Source organism: Scomber japonicus, chromosome 19 (assembly GCF_027409825.1).
Source record: "Scomber japonicus isolate fScoJap1 chromosome 19, fScoJap1.pri, whole genome shotgun sequence".
Taxonomy (NCBI): domain Eukaryota; kingdom Metazoa; phylum Chordata; class Actinopteri; order Scombriformes; family Scombridae; genus Scomber; species Scomber japonicus.
The window spans coordinates 5,022,871-5,044,723 of NC_070596.1; the positions used below are offsets into that span (position 1 = coordinate 5,022,871).

General features: G+C 38.6%; 1 protein-coding gene across 1 annotated transcript; it reads right to left on the bottom strand.

Moving 5' to 3' along the window:
* Positions 1-829: 829 nt before the first annotated feature.
* LOC128380651 (GTPase IMAP family member 7-like) lies at positions 830-1,800 on the bottom strand. Its single transcript, XM_053340521.1, has 2 exons — positions 1,773-1,800; positions 830-1,620 (listed from the first exon to the last, which is right to left on the bottom strand). The coding sequence occupies exons 1-2, from the start codon at positions 1,798-1,800 to the stop codon at positions 830-832; spliced, it is 819 nt and encodes a 272-aa protein (XP_053196496.1).
* Between the last annotated feature and the right edge of the window lie 20,053 nt (positions 1,801-21,853).

The following is a 21,853-nucleotide window of genomic DNA, read 5'->3' on the forward strand; positions in this document are numbered from 1 at the left end:
CTTTTCCGGTTGAGGACCATGGCCTCAGATTTGGAGGTGCTGATTCTCATCCCGGCTACTTCACACTCGGCTGCGAACCGATCCAGTGAGAGTTGGAGGTCACGGTCTGATGAAGCCAACAGGACCACATCATCCGCAAAAAGCAGTGACCCAATCCTGAGGTCACCAAACCGGACCCTATCCACACCCTGGCTGCGCCTAGAAATCCTGTCCATGAACAGGATCGGTGACAAAGGGCAGCCCTGGCGGAGTTCAACCCTCACCGACTTATTGCCGGCAATGCGGTGGTGCTTGTTTGACTGATGTAATAACCATGGGCGGGGCCATTTGACCTTTGTGTATAAGACATTCATATTAGTCAGCACTAATGTGAATGTCAAAAGAAAATATCATATATATGGTAATGCAATTGAAACCAGGCAAAGTTTGTCTATGTTAATATGATTGACATTTTATTGAATTTTAAACAGACATGGGAATAAAAGCAAACATCAGACAAGGGGAAAAATGATGTTATATACATGTTCAAGTAGAAGACATTAACTAGAAAACAAGTTTGACACCTCTTCATATGCCACCACAAAAGTTTGTCTGTGTGATGTGTTGGTGAGAAACGTGAGAGCTGAGAGTTCACTGTTGATCAGAAATGTGTTCATCCCTGGACATCATCAGTTAGTACAAGATTTTAAATGACAAGCAAGTCTTAACTGCTTATGACTGGAATGATTGATTTATCAAACAATAACAATCAAGATTTTCACTATTTATCTACATGCAAAGGCTACTATAGCAGTAAGTAAATCTCCCATCCCACTGAGGACTGTTTACATCAGGAAGAAGGCATTATGTTTAAGTCAGATAAGTTATTGGCAGTGTCCAGTTGGTTGGTGTCATGCCGTGAAGCACCCAGTATGGCCTGAAACAAGATTATTCTTTGCAGAAGCTCAGGCATGAAGGAGAAGTCATAAATCTGCTGATCTGCTGTGTCTCTGTCAGGCTTCTGCTTCAGAGTCTTCCCAGCCTCCTCAAACATCTCATCACTGTAGTACATTCCTCTGTTTGCAGCCACCATCTCATCGATCTTCTTGATCAGTCGAACCACCTGAGCTCTCTTCCTTTTCTTCTTGTTGTTGAAGACATGGTACCTGTTTCCGCACCTGTTTAACAACTCTTGAAGTTTCACATGGCCTCTTCGTAAATACTCATGTATGGTTATACCCTCCTGCTTCAGCTTGTCACCATGAGTGAACACGACAATCATGTACTTAGATGCTTCAGGCCCGAAGAGTTTCTCCAAGGCTTCCACGCAGTTTTCTTCTTCTTTGGTGAATCGGCCGATCTGGAGGACCAGCAGGAAGACGTGAGGGCCGGGAGAGGACATCTGGATGCATTTTACAATCTCTCTCTTTATGTGTTCTGCACTTTTAGATGTATCCAGAATCCCAGGAGTATCAACCACATGAATCTTTCTGCGGCAATTAACTCGTTCTTTCTCGCAGGTCTCTGTCACCGACTCTGGACTCACATTAGACTGAAAAATATCTTTACCCACAATAGTGTTGCCGACAGCACTCTTCCCAACACCAGTTTTCCCAATCATCACAATCCTTAGTGGAGAACCTACAAACAGAGATTTATCAGTATACTAAAGAATTATTATAAAATTATTTTAAATAACCTTAAAAATCATATGAGTGTTATCTTATAAACATTGAGAGCAGTATGCTGAAGAGAGGAAGTCTAATGAAGTCAAACAAAAACTCCAACTTCACCTTTAGTGATCGAGCTGTGGTTGCCCATCTCTGCTTGACTATTTGGAGATTGAACACTAACATAGCTCTCCATTTGCTTTAATGTGAAGTCATCTGCTGCACTCCGCCCATTGGGTGGATCTAATTTCTCAGCCTGTATTAGTAAGATTAATTCTGAAAGATTTCAGACTGGTGAAACCTGCAGACTGTCTGTTCTAAATTAAGCACCTGATAAGATGAGTAGCCATCATTCACCACCATGTAAGTGGCTTTTATTTATTTATATATATATATATATATATATATATATATATATTAATTTCTCCGTAGAGGTTCATGCTATTTATAACACCAACTGCAGTCCTGTTACAGTTACAAAAATGTATTGTATTGTATTGTATCTTTTATTTTGCTTTTGTTGGCCCTGACTCAAAGCAATCCACCCACAGTCTAAAATGTAATTTTTACCTTTATTCCTTTTAACTTAATATGTACTAATGATGTTGTTCAGGTATTTTCCTTCTTCACCATCCCTTAAATTACCAAACATTCTCATTAAAAGACAACTGTAAAAGTTGTGAACCGACATCCACTCTTTAACTGTAACAATTTCACTTACTACTCATAAAATCTACATAAATCACCTTGTTGGATGCTCCATTTCTTAAAGGAAATTGTGATAAAATGCACCTACAAACTTTAGTCCATGGGATACATTTATCTAACCAACCTCAGATTTGACTGAATAGCTGCAGATATATTTTTAAAGATGCATATAACTGATGTTTTTTTTTCCTTTTCTTCTCTGTTGGGCTTGTTCCATGTGATATCCTTTATGTGTCGCATTTGTTTTTACAATTTCATTTTTCAGGTCTGTTCAAAACTGTTCACTCTCTCTCTCTCTCTTTCTCTCTCTCTCTCTCTCTCTCTCTCTCTCTCTCTCTCTCTCTCTCTCTCTCTCTCTCTCTCTCACTCACTCACTCACTCACTCACTCACACAGGCACATACAGGCACTGAGGCACGCACTGACACACACAAACACACACACACACACACGTCAAAGTTCAATAACTGATTGTAGGAGCTATATGTTTTAAGTTTTTGTTGTAAATTTTAATTTATTAATTTACTATACACACATTTATGTACACCATGACATACTCATAATTTTTCAAGTCACACGTACACACCACACTCTGACATCCATACCAACACATCCAGGTCAATTTGGATGCAATCACATTTTTCAGTGGTCTGCTGTGCTTAATAATACAGGACGAGCAGGACTGGGGACGAGCATTGTATTCTCCCATAGACAAAATACAGCTAAATGATGTTACCTGGCTCTAAAATGACAGCCCAGAACAAAGGAATGTATGAAAGAGTCATTCTTTAGCAGGGGGTAGGGGGGTAAACAAATGTAGTTATAAATGGTTTCAATGAGGACATTTTGTCCCTAAGGATCTCAGACTATTTTTATCTACACAGTGTATTAAAGACCTATTATAGGTGATTCATTGAAATAAAATATAAATATAATTTGATGTCATATGCATGAACACAGCCCAAATGATCAAAAAAATAAAAAATGAAATGCAAAAAATGTCCTTAGTGAAGCACAAGGGTTAAAAGACCTGTATTTCTACCACTATTTTACACTATGTTGCTTAACATGTTTGCTTGTATGTTTTCCTTATCTACATGTTTATACTCATGTCTTCTTTTATCCTTCATGGCATTTTGTATATTCTCTGTAGTAATATTATCATTAGATTTTTCACAAAACTTTGTGGCTCTTAAAAACTTTAAAAACCGTGATTGCTTTCTGCTTTTACAGCATATCCAATCAAGTTTACCATCGCTGTGTTTGGAAAGAAATCTAAATTAAAGGACATCATTAGACATATCCTCACTAATGACAACAAACTCATTGAAGCCATTGAAGCTCCTGACATCTTTGATGAAGAATATCCATACCCAGACCAGCAGATCATTGACTTCATGGCATGTTCTCAACCTGGCCCTCATCTCTTCATCCTGGCAATAGATTCAGAAAACACAAAAGAGGAAGAAGTTGAGGCTCAGATCAGAAAACTTCAAAATGTTTTTGGAGGAAAAGTCACAACACACTTGATCGTTGCATTACCGGACATTGAAACACACCAATCACTCCAGCATCTGAAGAGACAATTTGGAATTGAAATAAAAACCACAAGTGAAAATCTTGCCAGTGAATGTAGGGCGTGGTGTTCGAACCATCAACCATTCGTATATGACTACAAAGCCTACAGTAAAGATGTTGTGATGAGAAGACAGGAATATTTGAATCGCGGAAGGTAAAAACCTCATCACTACATGCATTGCATTACCACAATGTTTTAATGAGTCGTTACAAGTAATAGCCCTGCATTCAAAAATACACTGAAAAAAAATTTAAGCCAGTTGATCAGAGAAATGAAATTTAGGTTTTTAACTTTTTTGGTATATGGTCATGAAATGTCATTTGATCTGTCGTGCAGGATAACAGTTGATGCTCAGTGGTGTTCGTGCAGGAGTGGTGGAATAGTGGAGATCACACCCAAAATATTAGTGTCAGGATAGTGGAAGATTTAAGAAACAATATAACATTTCTTCATTTGGGATTGCACACACACACACCTGCGAGCTTCAATGCAAGTTTGCCGAAATAAAAACAACTCTTCTCCAGCACAACATGCTGAATTCATCAAACAATTCAGTTATCCTGCCTTTTTTATCTTTGTGATCATTATAACAACAAACTTCTACTTTCTTTATTCATCATCTTTGTGATATTTGTAGTAGTACTTGATATTAACAGTAATTACAATCACTATTTCAGACATTGCAGCCCTCCTCCATATCCCCATGTGAGAGCAGGTAAGCCTTTGCTGTATATACAGTACATAATACATACATGTTTGATTCTATGATACATTTTATTATGCAGTAAAAACTGAACAATAATTCCACATACTAAATTGTTAGTTACATTGTCAGTCAGGCACCTTGCTTTAATGTGCATTTGTAGCATTTCCTAAATGCTTGTACAGTATGTAGTCTATACTGCCAGCAGTAGACCATGAGTCTAAAAATGCATTCAATGCAATAGACACTCACATTTTATTATAGAGCCCCAAAAGATTTTTCTAAATTTTTCCCAGATCAATGTTCAGGTTTTGAAATGCTACTCTAATTGTGAACTAAAAGTGGGCTGAGAGAAAGTTTGGGATATAGGGTGCAGGCAGAGGGAACTGAATAAAATCACTGAGTGTTATGAAAATGACAACATTATGTATTTTTACTTATTTTCACAGATGGCAACCATCCAAGTCATTCTGACTCTAAACATGCTGACACTAAAGAAATAGAATCTGGACATGACAACGGTATACTGTCAGTGATGAAATATGGCAAATACATACATGTACACATGTGATAGTTTAATTAGATAGAAAGTGTAAAAAGGTTAAATGTGTTTATTTGTGTTATCCAGTATCCCCTTGCTAGAATCAATGGGCCAGATACAAGAATATGTTTGTATTTTTCTTCTTAAATTTGTTGTACTTTTTGTGAGTCGTACGTTTACAAGTGTGCCAGGTCGGGTTCACAAAACACTGGTATCACCAGGAAACAGTCGTAAATGACCCTCAGACACACGATGAATCCCCTCTGTTCTAAATGAACACGCATTCCCGAGAATAGCAAATTAACATGAATGACGCTCTCAAAGTACAATATACGGTCTGGTGTCCGGCAGGTTGTAGAGAAGCTCCATTCATGAAAATGGCACTAAAATCCTTGTAAAACATTTGTAGCCTACGCAAGCTTTGAGAATGAATCTGTGCATACGAGAGTTTCTTGGATCTGGCCCATTGTCACACAAATCAAATTTATATAGTGTACACTGCACACAGTTCACATGAATTGGTTCATTTATGATATCGCATTGAAATTATGGGTCCAAAGCATTTCCTTTTTGAGCAAAGACTATTGAAGTGCTCCAAAGTTTTTATTTAGGTTATGAAAGACATTTTCACAACTGCGTAGTATATTGATAATTTGTGAAGGTGAAGCAGTAGGAAAGTAATGTTTTTTTCTGATTTCAAGAATAACTTCAAAATACCAAGCTCTAAGAATTGCCACCTCCAGCCATACCCATTCATTCCATTTCGACAAGCATGGATGTCAATGGGCCCTGTCATGGTTTCCCTGGCAATTCTAGGCAGCTATATCTTTTACAGCCAATTTCCTACTTGCTGTTTCTCAGATGCAGAAGTGTTACTCTCTTGTAAACTTGTATATTTGGTTGATTGACAAAAACGTTTGTATCTAATCCCACAAGCACTAGTTAGCTGCTTCTTGGTTGGAATTATACCACCACCTTGTGGTGTAAGTAAGCTATAGTTATCATAAAAGTTCAGTGAGAGTCTCTTGCTATGTACCCCCAACAAATCTGGTGCCTCTGCCCTGACTAATATAGGAGACCTGAAAAACAGAATGGCAGAATTACAGAGATATCTAAAGAGTTGATTGTGTTGAGGAACATGGGGAGAAATACTATTGGTTCGGTAGGGAATTTTGACAAATAAAAGGACAAATAAACCAAGAGGGTTAGCTAATATTCACTCATAGTGAACAGCAGAATATGAGTTAGATCTTCCTTCTTGAACTTTCACCAAGGCTTCATTTAAACATTTCTCTAACTCAATCTTTCAGGTGGGAGCAACTCTAAAATGCCAGACTACACGTTTAACATCATTCTTCTGGGACAAACTGGGACAGGAAAGAGTGCATCTGGAAACACCATCCTGGATGCTGTAACCTCCCAGCACAATTTAAGAATCTTTGAATCTAGGGCCAACTCAGTGCCTGTCACCACTAAGTGCAAGGATGTAATGGTAAAGAAGTTTGGCAGAGTGGTACGTGTGGTTGACACACCAGACTTCTTTCACGATCAACTCAAAAACCCCCAGACACAGATAGAGGAGTGTAAAAAGTACTGCCAGCCAGGGCAATTTGTGGCATTACTTGTGATGCAGCTGGGACGCATCACAGATGGTGAGAGAGGAATATTAGAGAATCTAGAGGAAAAGCTCCACCTGGATAGCACGAATAATGCAATTGTTCTACTGACCCATGGAGATAATAAGGCAGATGTGATGAAATTTATCAGAGAACAGATTCCACTTAACAGCATTGTGAAAAAGTGTGGCAGTCGTTACCATGTATTCAACAACAATTCCAATGACCCTAAACAAGTCATGGAACTCCTCAAGAAAATTCCAAATTATACAGATGTGTTCCCAAAACTCTCTAAAAAAAACTCAGACTGATCAAATGTGTTGCTTATGTTAACTTTGCTATATGTTGGCTGATGTACTCCAAGTAACAAAGTCCCTTTTGATTATATGTGGCAAGTTTAATCTGTCATTGTGTAAATTTGGTCTTTTTTTGTATAGTATGTCATGATTATCTATTATCTTTTTAACCTCTAGAAAATCCTAATATGTTGGGAAAAGAGGTTTTCTACTCTGGGGTAGAACTGATTGCTTTTCTGTTCATGTATTGTTTATATCAATTTATAAATTACATTTGAATTCAGCTTTAAATATTTGTACCAAAAGCCAAAAATAGATAATACTCTTCTATAGAGATCTGTATTTTTGTTGTTTCATGGAGAGGCACAAACCTACCAAATTCGTTTTGATGATGAACAGCAGCATTAAACACTGTATGTATCTGACACATTGAAATAAAAGCTATCATCTACTAACTTTATTTGTGTTTGTATGCTTTATCCAAATACTGAGGGTTAGGGCTGATTGGATTTAACTATTAAGTTGATCAATTGGAATTATTGGATTAGTTGGATTAGTTGGAATATGTCAGTCCAAACTTTACTGACCAATGAAAAGGGACAAACTTTCAGACTTAATACTACAGCAAAGGAGCAGTGACTTGTTAATGTTAATATGACACAGTACACATTAATGATCTGACAATAGAATAATCAGTTAGAATGTACTGTAGTTTCACTTCTGGAAGTGAAACTACAGGTCCACTTCTGGAAGTTTGTTCATATTAATGTGTATTACTGTACTAGGTTTAATTGGTTAATTTTTGTTACAATGTCAGCACAATAAAATACAAATAAATACACAGTCATCACAGTTTCACTGGTGTATCGTTCCCAACAAGCTCAACTACATCTTATTTAAAAACCTAATGGTAGATGGAACAAATGATTCAAGATACCTGTTTGATTTGGCCCTACAGGGGAAAGTATACCTATCTCTTAGACGGGAGAAGCTGAAACTCTGCATGAAGAGATAGAGATGATTGAGAAAAAAGCACTATAAGAACCAATCTTGTTAACAAGAAATCAAATAAGGAGCAAGAAAACTAAAAAAAAAACTATTTTGCTTTTATTGTGTAATAAGTTAAATTCTTCAGTTTATCTGTTTTACAACCAAGTTACGATTGTAATTCTCAGCTGTGAATTGTAGCAGAAGCTACACTAAAACAACATTGGACGTCTAGCCTGAGTGCTCTGCCTTTACGTGGTGTGTGTGTGTGTCAACTGTCTTCAAGTTTTCAGTTAAGCTATTTAGCAGGAAAATGACTAAATTATTTTTATGTATATTGCACTGTTAAACAACAGGCCAGTTTTCCAGGGAAAAGACTTCAACTACATCAGTCTTGCATTCCTATATTGTGGAAGTTAGATGGCGAGCCACCCAAAGCAGAAAATCATCAGTTGAGCTAAGTGTGTATATATGTGAAAATTGTATATTGTTTTTTCTCTCTCTCAATATTACCAATTTATGTTTTTGTCTGCTTTAAGCAACTTTCTCCAAACATCAGGCATTTAAATGTACTTCCTCGTCTGTGCTCTATCACTGCTTGTACTTCATTTCATGAACTGCTCCTCTGAAACCTACCCTCTGGTCTGAGCTGTTAACCCTCACAGGTGCTACACATGTGTCTCTGAGGGATTGCAAAAATATCTGTTCCACCTCCTGTCTGTCATATCCCACCAGTAATTTATTTGTTATAGTTTGGACACTTGGTTCCTGTTTTATATTGAAATATATTCTCACCTTTGATTCTGTTATCTTAACTTCCTATGTTATTTTGCTTTGGTTGATTTCCCCATGTGTTTCACCTGTGTCTTGTTTTACTCATGTGTCCAGTATGCAATTATCCCTTGTGTATTTAAATTCAGTTTTCGTCTTTGTTGAGTCGTTTTGTCCTTTCTGGTTTGTACTTGTCTGCTCTAACCTGTTCTGTGTTCATCCTATACAGTCCTAGAGGACAACTGCCCTTTTTGGTTAGCCGGCAGTAGAGCAAACTTGATCAAATACCCTACAAGGTACCCACATAGGAGAAAACATGCCTAACTTCTGTAATCACTGTCTAAGTTATGGTGAATCAGGATGAAATGCCCTATAGAGGGCATCTCCATGTGTGACAATTTGGAATACAGTGTCCTCATAGATGGCCTTTCAGTGGAAGGAAATGTGATAGTGCACTGTTCCTCCACAAGATGTATCACAGTGTTTCAAACAAACGGTCAGCATAGCATAAATCAGTTTTTCGAACATGTATAATGGACAGACATTCCAGTACAGCATCAGATTAAAAATATAGAAATGTGCATAATAAAGCCAGCAACAGTCATTTTTCAATGTCATATGCTTTCTACAACACAGAATCTAGCTTTTCTTCCACCCCCACTTCAGGCATCATGCAGCACATTGCAATTCTCTTGACCTTCATAACTCTCAATACATTTACATGACACAATGTGGTTTTGGTTCACAATTCACCTGTCCAATGTGTTTTAAGTTTTTACGATTTGAATATACCAACTCACATTCAGAGTATAACATAGCTTGAGAGAAGATGCAAAGTTAATGTGTGTTCGTGCCGGTCTAGGTCAGTTGGTGTTGACAGTCATCAGATAGAATTGTTTGGTGTGACATTGAATTGGAGCACGTCAGTGCCAGTCTGGCTCAGCTGGTGTTGACAGTCATCAGATAAAGTTGTTTAGTGTGAGAAAGACTATTATCTTACGTCTATTGATCTACTGTAGTCTCATAAAGAGTTTTTTAAACATGTTCGACATTTGGCAGTGTATACACTTGTGTGTATAGAAATCACAGCAGAACGGAAATAAACAAAATTATTGTCTGATATTGTCTGATAAAGTCATCATTAATAAATCAATCAATGACAGCAGTTATATGATAAGTTGACATTTAAAATGAATATTCACAGAGGCTAGGACTTTAGTGGATATGAAGCAACCAGTCACATTAATATTATTTACTAAAGGGTTTTCCACTCTTATCAAAAATCATATAAGATACATGACAAATGTAAACATATTAAAGAAAAAAGAAGCCCTGTTATATCTTCCGTGGCAAGGGCACCGCCATCTTGTAGTACGATAACCTGTGACGTCACAACTTTGCCAACAGCAGCAGAAACATCTATCACATAAATGTACCATGGAGGAAATAATTATTTGGTCCCCTGCTGTTTTGTTTTTTTTAGAAATATGTTTATTGATTTTCAATGTAGAGAAAAAAGGAAAAAGAAGAAAAGAAAAAGAAAAAGAATACAGCACATCAAGCATTACAATGCTATTTTATGGTCATAAAATGAGTATCTACTATATACAAAATATAAAAGCAGAGAAAAATAAATAAATAACAATGATAATAGTAAAATAAATAAGTCTGTAGACATACAAGATCATACTCTGCACTGTGAGGCTTTGTACAATAGCCAGTGTCTATGGGCTCACATTTTTAAGGTAATTCAGTACTGGGTCCCATGTTTAATCAAATGTATCCCATCTATCTTCATTGTAGAATCTCAGTCTCTCCAGATGTAAAGTGTTTGACAATTCTCCCAAACATAAGTTATAAGTAGGCACAGAGTCCGTTTTCCACACTCGCAAAATCAGCTTTTTAGCAATCACCATCCCATATTGAACTCCTCTTCTTTCAAATTTATTAACAGAAGAAAGGACACTTGTGGCCCCTAGAGTGGCAATCAGAGGGTTGGGTGCCAGATTTTTACCAAAAGCCTTAGAAAAACACTGAAAAATACATTTCCAAAATAAATAAAGTTTACTGCATGCCCAGAATGAATGTGCTAATGTTCTTATGGAGGATTTACATCGGTTACATGTTGGTTAGAATCCGGGTAAAATGTATGTAGCTTTTCTTGCGAGTAATGGAGTCTGTGGAGCACTTTATACTGTATTAGGTTGTGCCTGGTGTTAACTGAACACTTTTGTATGTTTCCCAAATCTTCCCAAATCTCATCAGTTATTTCCATATTCAACTCGTCTGCCCATACTTTTCTATAAGTTTCTGAATTCACTGGAACTAATCTGTAAAAACCTGAAAAAGCCTGAGGCAGGTATTCTATATTTGGCTTGTAGCTGTTTAAATGAGTCAAAATTTCCCCCCATATACAAATCGTTTATGTTATTAATGCCTTTCTGTTTCCAAGCAGAGAAAGCAATATAATTTAGGCCAGGTATAAAAGCGTGGTTATCACAGATTGGAGTATCAGTGTATACACTTGGAGCCTTGATATGAAGTTTTATCTGCTCCCATGTGCGTAGAGTACCAATTGATTACAAAACTATTATTATACTGTGACTTCCTGATTTTAGTGGGGCTGTTGAGCAATGCTAGCAAAGAGGTCTTGTTACATAGCGATCGTTCTAAGCATAGCCATAGGCAGGGCAGGAGTGTGAAGAGGAGGGGGGGCCTTTCCTCCACCAAGCAAGTATAGATAGATGAGCCGCCCAGCAATACATTTTAAAGTTTGGTAAAGCAAAGCCACCAGCATTTTTAGGTTTACACAGGTGTTTTTTGGAGATCTTGATGGCTTTGTAATTCCAAAGAAAAGGTACAATAATTGAATCTAATTGTTTAAAGTAATACTGGGCAATGTAACATGGAAGAGACTGAAAAAGATGTAGGAAACGTGGCAGTGCAATCATCTTAAGTGCATTAATCTTACCTACAAGAGAAATAGGAAGAGTCTTCCAAAAATGTATACTTTGTTTAAGTTGCTCAACTTTATTATGCCAATTCTTTTGTGGAAGGTCCTCTGGGTTTTTTGTGACAGTTATACCAAGATATGAGAAATCTTTAAATGCTTTTAAAAGGAGTGGACTGTATATATGTCATATGAACTTCGTTAGAGATTGGCATTAACTCACTCTTATCCCAGTTAACGGAAAATCCAGAGAGTCTGCCAAAGTTGCTAATTAAAGTCAAAAGATGAGGTATGGAGGCTTGGGGATGAGAGATGAATAAAAGAATGTTGTCCGCATACATTGAAATATGATGTTCTTGTCCGTGAATGTCAATAGGAGATATTAGACGACCTTGTCTAATACTAACTGCTAATGGTACTATAACATTCGAAAACAAGAAATGGGAGAGGGGACATCCCTGACAGGTCCCCCGACTGATCGCAAAAGGAAGTGAGATATTTTGGTTGGTTATGACAGAGGCAGTTGGATGTGAATAGATAAGCTCAATCCACTTCATAAAGGAGGGCCCGAAACCAAATTTTTTAAGTGTAAACATCATATAGGGCCATTCAACTTGATCAAAGGCACGCTGTGCATCTAAAGAAATTATCACTGATTCTTCAATATGTTCTGTATACAAAATGTGGAACAAGTGGCACAAAGTACATATGCCTGCCTGGCATGAAACCTGTTTGGTTCGGATGAATAATAGAACAAATGTGCTCTTTTAATCTATTGGCTAAGACTTTCCCAAGAATTTTGGTTGGTAGGTAGCAGGGAGATAGGACGATATGAGGAGACCAGGTTAGGGTCACGCCCAGGTTTGGGTATGAAATGTTGGCCTTATATGGGGTAGGGGGGAACTTAGAGACCATCAATGAGTGATTAAGCATTCTTAGTATAGGTGGAGAAAGTTTATTTGAAAAATTCGATGCAAAAACCGTCAGGCCTTGCTGCCTTATTGTTGGGGAGAGAGGAAATCACTTCTTTTATCTCGTTCAGATTGATGTCTGCATCTAATGAGGAGGAAGATTCTTTTGATAAGCTAGGCAGTCCCAGATTTTTGTAAAATGTTTCCATACTCTCTGGATCAGATCCTCTCTGTGACTGATAGACATGTTCATAAAAATTAGCAAAACATTCATTAATTTTTTCAGGATCCGTCAGGGGAGACCATCACCCTTCCTGATTGTATGTATGGACCTGGACGCCTGAGATTGTCTTAACTGGCGTGCAAGCAATCTTTGGGGTTTATCCCCAAACTCAAAATACTTTTGTCTTACTTTAAGCCAGCAATTGCGAAACATTTTTGGACAATATAGAGTTGTACTCATATTTTAATGCTGAGATCTCTTTCAGTACTTCAGGCTGGTTATCCACTCTATATAATGCCTCTAGATTTGATAATTGACTGTCTATTTCAGTTAACCTAGCCTTAGATTTTCTTTTTTCCGCTGCCTCATATGATATGATGTGGCCCCTGAGAATAGACTTCATGGCCTACCAAAGTGTGGAGTGGCTAACTTCACCATTATAATTAGTGCTCATATAAAGATCTATTTTGCTTGAGAGGAAAGAGCAAAATTCCTTGTCTTTCAGTAAAGTATTATTTAGCCGCCAATTTAATTCTCCATGTTTATGATTCAGATTAAGCTTTAGAAAGACTGGGGCATGATCTGAAATTAAAATATTATGATATTTGCATTCTGTGACTTGTGACAATAATTTAGAATCCTTGAATAAGATTTATGAACAGCTGAGAAATATGAAAAATCTCTTGCTGTGGGATTAAGGAGCCTCCAGATGTCTGCCAAATTATAGGATTGAACAGATTATTAAGAGTGATACTGCTCTTTGATACATTAATTTGGGAGTGTTGCCGATCGAGGACCGAATCCAAAACACAATTAAAGTCTCCACCTAAGATTATATTTGTGTTAGACATATTGGATATAGTATTGAAAAGATTCTGAAAGAAAACTGGGTCATCAAAATTGGGGCCATATAAATTTATCAAGGTTACTGGTACTGAATTTAGCTCCCCTTTAACAAATACATATCTACCTCTGTCATCAGAAATAGTTTGTGTATGTACAAAAGGAATGTTTTTCTTAATAAGGATTGCAACTCCTCTTGCTTTGGTGCTAAAGTTTGATTGGAAAACATGAGATGCCCATGAAGGACATAATATCTTAGCAGAAGTTTTTTTAACATGTGTTTCCTGGAGGAAACATATATCAGCTTTGAGTGTACGTAAATGAGCATACACTTTTCCTCTTTTTAATGGGCTATTCATCCCCCTTTTACATTCCAACTGACTAAAGTAATTTCTTCATCACTGTGCTTTCTTGGACCTCTTAACATAAATATTGTCTTCAATGCAAAATTACATGACCATGACAAAAAGAAATGTGCAATAAACTGAGAAAATAGATGTGCTGAAACATAGAGAACCCTGAACAGTCTCAACATGAGAACACGTCTCAGGAGGAAAACAAATCCACGAGCAGTGTTTCCATACCCCAAACTCAAAGTCAAAGCTAAACACTGGCGCTAAGTTAAAGCCCAGGTTAGCATATAACTGCTTATCTCCCTACATACCGTGGAGCAAACCACCTAGAAATTGTTCACGAGATAATAAGACATTTAACGTCACCCAGATCACAGTGAAATTGACATATTGAGCCTCCCGACTCAGGAATTTTCAGCTTCGGCCGAGGTACTGAAGGTGACCGTGTTGTCGTTAACCGTGACTACGAACCTTGCCGGATGCCTAAAGCCGCACCGTATTTTCCTGGCTCTGCACTTCTCCTTGATATGTGAAAAGCCATACGCTTCTTCATGATTGCTGACGTTAGGTCAGGAAAGATGTATACAGGACGCCCGTCGTACCGCAGCAGCGCCTTTCCCTCGTGAGCCTCAGTACGAGCTCCTTTACCTGGAAGCGGTGCAGCCTGTCGATAATTGCTCTCGGTTTCCCGTCTTTAGCTCGATGGGCCCGGTCCACATCCACGGGGTGATCGAAGTGCTCTTCTCCCAGTAGCTCCGGTAGTAACTTGGCAACGAACTCCGTTGGCCTGCTGTTCTCAGCTTTCTCTTTTATTCCGATTATGCAGATGTTTTGCCTGCGAGAACAGGCCTCCAGGTCGTCTAATTTAGCTTGCTGTAGCATACACTGGGAAGCTAGGCTCTCGTGTCGCCGCTCTAGCTCATCTAGACGTTTTTCATGCGTTTCAATGGTGTCTTCTGTTGTCGACACATGGTCACTGACGACTTGGGTGAGGTTTATGAGCTAGATACAGGTGGAGCTCCCAACAAACATGTCTACTACTCAGCATGGGCTGCCATTTTCCTCCCCTGCTGTAAGTTTTGTAAGTTTACAACCATACAAAGACATGAACAGTCCATAATTTTTATGGTAGGTTTATTATTTTAACAGAGAGAGAGACAGAATATCAACAAAAATCCAGAAAAAAATTAAATAAAAGGTTATAAATTAATTTGTATTTGATTGAGTGAAATAAGTATTTGATCCCCAAGCAAAACGTGACTAGTACTTGGTGGAGAAATCCTTGTTGGCAACCACAAAGGTCAGACGTTTCTTGTCAGGAGGGATTTTGGTCCACTCCTCTTTACAGATACTCTCCAAATCCTGAAAGTTTCAAGGCTGTCGCTTAGCAGCTCGAAGTTTCAGCTCCCTCCACAGATTTTTTATGGGATTAAGGTCCGGAGACTGGCTAGGCCACTCCAGGATCTTAATGTGCTTTTTCTAAGCCACTCCTTTATTGCCCTGGCCTGATGTTTTGGGTCATTGATATGCTGAAAGACCCATCCACAACCCATCTTCAGTGTTCTGGCTGAGGCCAGGAGGTTCTCATCCAAGATTCTACGGTACATGGCCCCATTTATTGGCCCTTCAATGGGATGAAGTCTTCCTGTATCCTTAGCAGAGAAACAGCCCCAAGGCAGAATGCTTCCACCTCTATGTTTGACAGTGAGGATGGTGTTCTTGGGGTCATATTCAGCAAATGGGGAGTCGAGTTGATGCCAAAGAGCTCAATTTTGGATTTCATCTGACCACATCACATTCTCCCAAGCCTTGTCTGAACCATTCACATGTTCATTGGCAAACTTCAGAGTTAGTTGGTTTAGTTTGAGGACATGAGTTTAATATTGTCTTTCTTTGTCACTCACAGGCGGGGAGTTCTGGTCCTCTGAAATGACGCAGCCAACACGGAAGTAACTTAGAGCTGCATTCTATCAAAAGGCCACCAGGGGGCGACCGTTTTGTGTTCAAAAGGACTACCATCTCCATACAAGTCAATGGAGAATTCACCAATATCTCACTTGATTTCTAACCTCAGTAAATGTTTTCAAAATGTGTTTATGGTCTCAATCGTTAGTTTAAAGCCTTCTTCAATGCAGTATGATGTTCATTTGTGAAATTTTGGCCTCCCTGATTTTATATTTGACAATAAAGCAGGGTATGCATTGGGGCGTGGCTACGTCGTGATTGACAGGTTGATTGACCAATGTCCTTGAGAGCCAGCCCTCGCAACCAATCGCAACCTCCCCGCTCCACCATTGGTTCCACCCATACTTCTGCACATGACTCCGCCTCATGCCCATATAAGTAGAATCTGTGTTCTATTTTTCCCGGCAACTGAAATTTTCAAGATGACGCTGCCCAGATCCGAAACTATTGGCTTCAAAGCAGCAGACCACAAACCAATGGGTGACGTCACGGATGCTACGTCCATTTCGTTTATACAGTCTATGGTTACTCACCATACTTACCATGTGCTCAACAAACAAAGGGAGGAGGCGGCCTACGTTTCCTGAATTTATAGACTGGTGACATCATTAGTGATGTCACTAGGGAAGAACCATGTGGAGGGGTGGTCGGTGAATTGTTGTATAAATTATTAAGACCGTTTGTGATTTGATTAATTTTGGTTGCAGATGTAATGGAGGCAAGCAGTATAAAAGTGATGTCATGTGATTGTTGGTTAAATGCTAATCTCATTGCTACTTACCTGTTTCAGGAGGGGCTCAGGACTTACCTGAAACTCAGTCCGTTTAATGCGGGATATAATATAGAATATACATACTGTTCTGTATTATCTTTCATTTAATATCATTATTATTATTATTATTTTTATTATTATCTTTCATTTAATAATACTTATATACAGTGTCAAGAGTAACTTAAATGAATAAATTAATAGCCTAATTAATGCCACACTGCAAAAAGAAAGCTTCTAATCCAGAGAATGTGTGATCTGTATTGTATTGGTGATACTGATTTCAGAAATCGTTAATCATGTTCAAAAACAAGATCAGGCCACCCATAAATAAATACAATATATATTTCTTATTATATTCATTGTTGGTATTATTATTAAAGGTGAGCTGTGTAACTTTGTTATTAGGACCTTTTTATCAAGCAAAGCCCTTTTTATTACTCCATATCCTCAAATAGCTCTTAGTATCAAAAAGGTTTGTGACCTCTGATCTATAAGTTGCTGAGCACCTATATGTGTCATTTTAAAGTTTCCCTCTAGGTGATCCGGACAGGCTGGACAAGTTGGTCGTCAGCATGAGGAGAAAGAATTGGACCCTGCTCTCCAGCCCCAATCCTCCCCTGTGCTTTCAATGAAATCTGTATTGAGAGTGAACTCAGTGTCTGCCTGCCACCTGTTGTCACAGATACTCAGAAATGTTCTTTTTTCTGACTTTCTTAAAACAAGATGTAAAACATGCATCTTAAACCTTATTAAAATCAGTTAATCATGTGGAGAGATTTCTCATGCAAGTAGATAATTATCTACATATTAGAGTTCTACCGTTAGTAAAGGTAAGACATAGACATATGATTTAGCACATTTGACAAAAAAAATTTACTGGTAAAGACTTTCTAAGGTTCCATGGGCACCCTGGAAAGGTCAGAAAACGGAGACACTTGTGAGAATTTTTACAATTTTTAGTAAAACTTGAACTTTAATGCTTAATATTTGTGTTTAAGTTGATATTCCTTTTAACTGACTACGACATTTTTAACATTTCCACTAAGTGTAGAAGACAAAAGGAGTGCAATTATGAAAATTATTTATTTGAACATGAGGTACTCTTAAAATGAACAGACAATCAACAAACAAAACAATCAGTATATAATAAATAAACTTAAAATGAAATAAAAAATAGGGGCAGTGTTTGGCTCGGTTGGTGGAGCGCCTGCCCCATGTGAGGCTGTAGTCCTTGCTGCGGGTGGCCCGGGCGTGGAAGCTGGCTGGGGCCTGGTCTGGGCAACCGGCAGAGGCTGGCCGGGGCCTGGGCCGGGGCCTTTTCTAAATATAAAGAAAGACAAACATCTTGTAACCAGTGGTGTACAAAGTATTGAAATGCCTTACTTCAGTAAAAGTAGCCTACTAATACCACACTGTGAAAATACTCCACTACAAAGACCTGCATTCAAAACCTCACTTTTGTGAAAGTGTTAACATTAAGTTTTATCTGCAAGATGCAATTAACAATTTACTGTTATAGAATGTTTGTGGATTGATATCACAGATGAATCACTGCATATGATGCATTTATTGCTGAGGCTGTTTAAGTTTAGCACAATTTAACAATTAAATATACTATTGAGTCGATTTATCTATCTATCTATCCCTGTCATGTGAGAACCCTGTATCTCACTTCTCTTAAAAAAATATTTAAGTGTATAAAATGCTTAACAAACTTTCTTTACATTATTCTACATAGTAATTTCACAGAGTAGTAACGTTTAACCCTCAGATCCTGTTGGCACATTTTATGGACCATCAGATTTTTCATTTGGCTGTGATCACGCTATAATGTTCATAGGTTGCAGAGAGGTGGCTTTTGCAAGATACATCATGCTCCTAAAAGATCTCCTGTCTGCATCATGGTCTGCACCTTATAATTCTCTGTTTATCGCGGCTCCCGGGGTAGCTAAAGCTACTGGCGCTGCCCCCAGGGAACTCAACGCCCCCGGAGCCGCAACTGGGGCGCGCTGGGGGGGATCGAGCTGAGGGATTTCATCAGGCTGATGATACTGGAAGTGAAGTTGTCTCTGATTTTCACCAGATTTAACATTTTATCAAAATTTGCCGTAAAAAAACTGTAAAGCGAGAACCAGTCCCAGAAGCTCCAGCTCTGGAGAAACAGATAGCGGACACTCCCAGAGCGCTCCCCGAGAATGGTGCGTTGCCACCCGGGTAAAATACGTGAGACAGACGGCCATGAGATTTGGCGCTTTTTCAAAACTCCGATCTAAAATATCAGATTATACCACTTTCCCTTGCTCGATTGAGGTCCAGTAAAAAGTATGATGTTCTTTTAACTCTTCTCTAGCCATATGTGTATTATGATGTTATGTTTTTTACACAGAAAGTCTGCAGACATGTCACAAAAAACTGTACGGTACATGGCCATATAAAATTTTAAAAATGCTCCAGTGAACTATAAGCAAATAAATCAATGTTGGCCCCGTTCAAAGGCAGACATATGACTGTTCTCATAATAGTTGGAGGAAACAAAATTATTTTGTAGGAAACAAAAATTATTTTGTTTCATCCAACAATTAGTTTTTCAACATTTTTGATGACGGATATTAGCGGTCCCTCACTAAAACAGGCCATGAAAGGGTTAAATTATAATAAAATATTGATAAAATTACACATCATTCATTAGAAGACACCTAACCCTAAGCGACAAAAATATATATATTGTAATAACTATTTTAACTTTATCATGGTGTGTGTTTGAAAACAACAGGAGGACGTTAGTCATTTCTAACAGGATCTAAGGGTTAAGATGAGTTTTGGTCCCCAGCGTACTTATTTAACTTTATTTCTTATGTAGTATAATCTCAATAAAACATTAATCATTATTTCAAGTGCTGCAGCGTTATATTTTTTTTATAAGGAACTTAACGTTACCTGCGGTCGAGTTGCTCGCTGACAGGTCGCTGTGCTGGAGGCTGGACTGCCGTGTAGCTGCTGCCAGTAGCTGCTTGTTAGCCTAGCCTAGCTGATCAGCCTTAGCTAGCTCAGTTCGGCGCGGTTAATTCGAGTTCAGTGGGCGGGATCTCGGCCGACTGACCCCGGCTGACCCGTAGAGTTATCGCCTCTCCTCCAAATATGGAAAGTACACGCCCACTAAAATCCAAGATGGCGCAGTCCTAATGCCCATAGTAGAAGCACAAAACACTCCCCAAAACCAATGGGTGACGTCACGGGTGCTACGTCCATTCTTTTTACAGTCTATGGTCTTAATATGAAGATAATAAGCCCACATTAATTTAACTGCATAGCAAAAGGCATCAAAAACGCCAAAATCACACATATTTTTCAAAATGGCCGACTTCCTGTTGGAGTGACATCATGGGTCCAAGAGACTTTTTGGTGTGTCTTTACAAGATACATATGTGTACTGAATTTCGTTTGTCTATGTCAATCTGACTTGAGGGGCTCAATTTTTTTTCAATTTTCAAGGGGGCACTATTGTATCCAGTAGGTGGCGCTATGGAGCTGACACAGTATTGATGCATATACATGTTCAGGGCGAGACCCTCTACATGCGTGATTAATTTGGTGTAGATCGGACGATGTCTGTAGGAGTTATAAGGACTTCCTGTTTAATGGCGAAGGATCGAATGGCGAAGGAAATTGTTGGCGCCGCCACGGCCAAACCGGATCCCTAATCAGAAAGTTTTTGATAACTTTTCATCTTCAATGTCTCAAGATGTTTCTGAGTGAATTTGAAGTCGGTCGGATTAAATCCCTACGGACAAGTTTGTTAAAGTACGAGGCGTGGAAATCGCCAAAATGGCGCCAAAAACGCAGATTCGATTCAAAATGGCCGACTTCCTGTAGGAGTGAGGGTATGGGTCCAAGAGACTTTTTTGTGCGTCTTTACACGATACATATGTGTACCGAATTTCGTTTGTCTTGGACAATCTCAGAGGTGGGGCTCGCTTTTTTTAATTTTCTAGGGGGCGCTATTGAGCCATTTTTTCTCGCCCATTTTCGTGATCCTTAAAATATCAAATTTTTCGCCTGGTCGGACATGATTGCAAATTTTGGTGACTTTTCGGGCACGTTTAGGGTGTCAAAAACGCGTTCGTTGTGAGAGACGAATAATAATTTCTACGATTACAATAGGGCCTTCGCACTGTATAGTGCTTGGGCCCTAATAAAGCTGCAAGCAGCGATTATCGGGCCCAAGCTCCCCCGCCACGCCACTACTGAGCGAGACTTGCTGTGACGCATCTTCAAGGTCTTGAGATGACAGAGTCAAAATGAAGTCGGTCGGATTAGGAGGAATTCATTAAAGTACGTGGTGTGAAAATTGTATCAAACCCTGCCAAAATCGAAAATTCAATTCAAAATGGCCGACTTCCTGTTGGAGTGAAGGTATGGGTCCAAGAGACTTTTTTGTGCATCTTTAGATGATACATAAGTGTAGTAAATTTTATTCATCTACGTCAATCTGGAGGGAGGGGCTCAATTTTCTTAATCTTCTACGGGGTGCAGTACCCCCATTTGGCCAGCAATTCCTGTTTAATGGCGAAACATCAAAATTCCTCATATCGCCACGAAGCAACCAAATCTCTAATCAGAAAGATTTTGATAAATTTTCATCTCCAATTCTCAAGATGTTTCTGAGTGAATTTGAAGTCGGTCGGATTAAATCTCTAGGAGGAGTTCATTAAAATACGAGGTGTGGAAATCGCCAAAATCGCACATATTTTTCAAAATGGCCGACTTCCTGGTGGAGTGACGTCATGGTTCCAAGAGACTTTTTTGTGCGTCTTTACAAGATACATATGTGTACCGAATTTCGTTTGTCTATGTCAATCTGACTTGAGGATCTCAATTTTTTTTCAATTTTCAAGAGGGCACTATTGTATCCAGCAGGTGGCGCTATGGAGCTGACACAGTATTGATGCATATACGTGTTCAGGGCAGGACCCTCTACATGCGTGAT